Genomic DNA, 4,060 nt, shown 5'->3' on the forward strand with positions numbered 1-4,060 from the left:
ATTAATTACCTTCCTGTTAACACCTGGCGCCACGAAATTGCAGGAAGGCAGTGCGGCTTGTCACTTGTTGGGACGTCTTACTAGCATATGACTTGTGAGTGAGAGGGAGCAAGTGCTTGATTGAGTTGGCGACAACTGGATAGTGTGAGGTGGGGTGGAAGAAGGGGAAGAGGAGAACTTTGTTTGTTGCACCAGACCGAGCATCTGTCAGAAAGATCCATTCAGGATTGATGGCTAACCTTCATCTGAAAGAAAAGGTGATTCACCTTGTAATATTAACAGCCATCTTTATAGTAAAATGACAATAAATGCATACAAAAGCAAAAGTAAATTTCTGTTTTATCATCCCTGAACCCTATCAAAAGGCTACATCAGAAATCAATCGGTCAAGCTGGCTCTTGGTTCCAAATATTGCATTTCAAATAAAAGGGAGAATATTAAGATACTCAATTTTGAAATTCCCTCTTTTTATGGTTTTAGACATCGTGAAAACAAGCAATGCAAAGTGCTATGAGTGTAGCAGGGAAAGGAGGACAGTCGCCCCTTCATAAAGCATACAAAGAAGATAAGAAAAACGATGTGAGTTAAATGTGAATTATGAATATCTTTGTAAGGAAAGCATTGACTCTAAGCTCTTGTCAACTTTTATAATTTTACAAGTTCATAATCAGCCTTAAATTAATACACATTGACTAATAAAGAATTGTAGGCTCAATCAAATAAGACGATGAAATTATAATAAGTAATCCCCATTTTCAAGTCATTCTTTTGATAAATTATTTCAAACTAGATGCCAACTTTAGCCCACTGGTAGCTTTAATCCTGGAACTGCACTTATTATTCATAATTCTTTAGCATTTTATAGAGCCGTTGGCCCATAACAAATTGTAGTTATGGATATTATGACAAGATTTCCATTTGTGTAGGCCACTCAACTTCCTACCTACCAAAACCGTAGCACTGACACACATAAGGAAGATGACCTGCCAAAGTACTCAAGTTTTCTGTACGGAGAACAATTTTGCGGCGATGAATTCACCAGAATTCCACCAGCCCCAAAGCGTCACTCAAGCGAGGTCTTTGGCGAAACTGCAGGCGACAGATTTATTGCTACTAATTATTATAAAGTAAATAGGCATTTTATATTGTGCTTATATGGGTTCAGGGTTGGAGTGAGTTTTCTTTGTAAATTCAGAAATCCAAGACAACAGAAGCCTCTCAATCAGTAGACGATGGTAGCACTTCTACGTGCTCCGAAGAGGAGAAGGACTTCATAGTCCATGCTAATGCCAGTCGAAAACCTTTCGCCCCTCAACCAGTTTCCACATCGCCGACTACTTCAGCTCCCAGGGAGCCATCCTTGAGCTCCCAGTTCTTCAGTTATCCCACCGTACCTCTCTTGAAATCCCCGCAGTCTAGAAGAACGGAATTCCATCATCATCAGCACCATCATCACCATATTCCGCTCTCTCTGAGGGGCGATCTGACCAGCCAGAATTTTTTCAACAACCTAAAACCTCCTACTGCCTTCCCTCACGGCCATGACGATGAAAATGACCCGGAGGATGGGAATGGAGGAATCGGCTCAGAACTCCTTGTTGCTGCCTACAATGTAACTATTAACAGTTATTAACCCAGGGTGCCAGAGTAGACGCGTCTAGAAATAGCTTTGCGTTAAAGGGAATCGACGACTACTATCATAGCTTTGCGCTACGAGTGCAACAGTCAAATATTGTTTATTGCATTTCAGCCAAGATAAATGTGTGTTGCCTTTAAAAATACGAGTAGTATCTGAATTTTAAATAAATCTTTATTTAAGAAATGATTGCTGCCTCTTACTGTAATAGCTATGACAGAATATAGCGCCGTGGTAGGGTCCTTTATTAGCCATATATTAAGTACTAAACAGCCTAACATCTGTTTCATAGAACTTTGTGCGAAAATTAGTTGATGAGACACTGGATCGGACGATTACCTTCTGTGAGCAGCCGCGCAATGCGATCAACGCGCTAGAGCGTATCTGCTCCAAGGCTTGGCCCCATCTGGAGGCCAAACGCCACCGAAATCGTATCCGTGCCTACTTAAAGGCTTGTCGACGCAACTCTAAGAAAAATCGTGGTCAAATCAACATGAAAGAGCCACCGATGAATGGACTGTCCGTAGAGGCCAGACAAATGGTGGCTACTGCACTCAATCTCGTCATGAAGGACATTGAACAGTTGAGACAGGTGAGTTATCTTTTTACTTCTTTCGGCTTTTATCTCTACTTACGCTTATTTTTGTGCAAACAAGGAGTTGAAAAGAGACAACAGTCCTTCAGTATTCACGGCTAAGAATGGGACTCTCCCACCGAACCTTCGCAGACCCGAATCCTTCGGAGCAGCATCCCGGGGTCCGATTCATCATTCAGGTGCTGCCACTACTCCTCCACCCTACTCCACGTCTACCTCCATAAAATCCTCTAAATCCAACGAGGAAAGGCTTGCCTCCATCAAATCTACCAGCTTCTCCACCATACCACCCCCAACACCAACTCTGCCGCCAACAGTGGCAGCAGCGACGACGCCATTTCCACCCCCACCAGCCGGCTTGGACCCGGATTGCGTATCTGCACTGATGCGTTTTCTCCCCTCCACCTTCCAGTTCGGCGCGGAGTTTGGCGCCAGTTTTCGTTCCGTAGCGATGCACACCGCGATGTTAATGAATGGGACTCTAGCAACAACAGAGGATGAGGCGGTGACTGGAAAGAATAAACTGCCTTTTTTGGAAGGAAAACCGACGAAAAGGGAAATAAATATGTCGATAGGAATTCAGCCTCCACCTGCAGCGCACTTCGCGGTGGCTAGGTACTCTCCCACTCTGAATGAGGCTGCCTCCATGCTGCTAGACGTTAGGCCGCTTTCGCAGGTACGTTAAAGTAACGTTTAAAGTCGAGTTTCAGTCAGTTTTAAATAAGGTTGGAGTATTATTAACTCATGTGATAGTCTCCTAATCAGGTTCCACTATGCCACCAACAATGGGACTGCTAAAATGACATTCAACAGCTGCTCAAGAATTGAAATTCTGTTGTCCCCTTTAGACGGGAAAGATTCAACATCTCTTAATTTGTTTTGAACTCAGTCAACCAGTGGGTAACACGTTATGGGAGAACCAATCTACCATAGACTAAGGAACGGTATACCACGCATTTTTGAAGTAAGGCCTCAAGTGAGGAAATTGGAGTACACCATTCATGGAGTGATATTACATCAGGAAAATATTGCTGTAGTTAATTAAGAAGTGTAGGTTTGGGAGACCCGTGGTAGGACTGCAAGCTACCAGCATGGAAGTCAGATCCCGAAACTGAAGATGTTTGTATGGATAAGCAATTCATAAAAAGTAAAATTCTCTGCGCGAGGTTACAAGGCAGCATAAAAGCCGTGGGAGTTTTCTTTGGAAAAGTGAATGAGTGAATTCATTTTGACATTTTCAGAATTTACCTTCTGGACCGGGGTAAACTAGCTGTAATACACGAGAAGCCGTCAATTAAGTACCTCTTTGGTCTTTAGGATGACATCGCGTACTTCCAGCACTACCAGGAGATCATGCACGAGGCACTTGACTATGTGCGAGGGGTCTCACAGATGCTGATGAAGAAGGTCGAAATTCTCGAAGGTCACTTCAAGTTGCGAAGGTCGGCAGGTGGCGGTGCGCCGTTAAGCTTTGTGAACAATTGACCTCATCGATCCTGCCATTACCTCCCACTTCATCTGGCCTTCCAAACTGGAACTCTACCTGTAAATAACTTTGCGCATCTCTACACACCGTTCTGCCTCCAAATACTCCTTTCCTTCGCCTACATTTAAGCTTTATACCGTCTCTCACATCTCTGTGTGTGATATCGAGTGCATAGTGACTTTTTCCTGTTTTGTGCTTACTTTCATTCTTGTCCTCACATTAAAGCCATCATTTTCCAGTATTCTGAGTTAATGTTGTTGATTGGGCTTTGTGATGGATACGCAAACCAACTTTTGCTGGCCGGACACCACGCCAGAGCGCTAAAAAGGAAGGTCTTCGCCAT

At 43.5% G+C, this 4,060-nt stretch overlaps 1 protein-coding gene across 1 annotated transcript; it reads left to right on the top strand. All coding sequences in view use genetic code 11, as the record gives it.

The window, feature by feature from the left end:
• Positions 1-510: 510 nt before the first annotated feature.
• EGR_00556 (hypothetical protein) lies at positions 511-3,716 on the top strand (the record flags this gene model as incomplete). Its single annotated transcript, XM_024489805.1, has 5 exons — positions 511-579; positions 1,196-1,612; positions 1,929-2,228; positions 2,293-2,907; positions 3,549-3,716. The coding sequence occupies 5 exons, from the start codon at positions 511-513 to the stop codon at positions 3,714-3,716; spliced, it is 1,569 nt and encodes a 522-aa protein (XP_024355802.1).
• Positions 3,717-4,060: the final 344 nt, after the last annotated feature.

This window comes from Echinococcus granulosus, assembly GCF_000524195.1.
Source record: "Echinococcus granulosus chromosome Unknown EG_S00002, whole genome shotgun sequence".
Classification (NCBI taxonomy): domain Eukaryota; kingdom Metazoa; phylum Platyhelminthes; class Cestoda; order Cyclophyllidea; family Taeniidae; genus Echinococcus; species Echinococcus granulosus.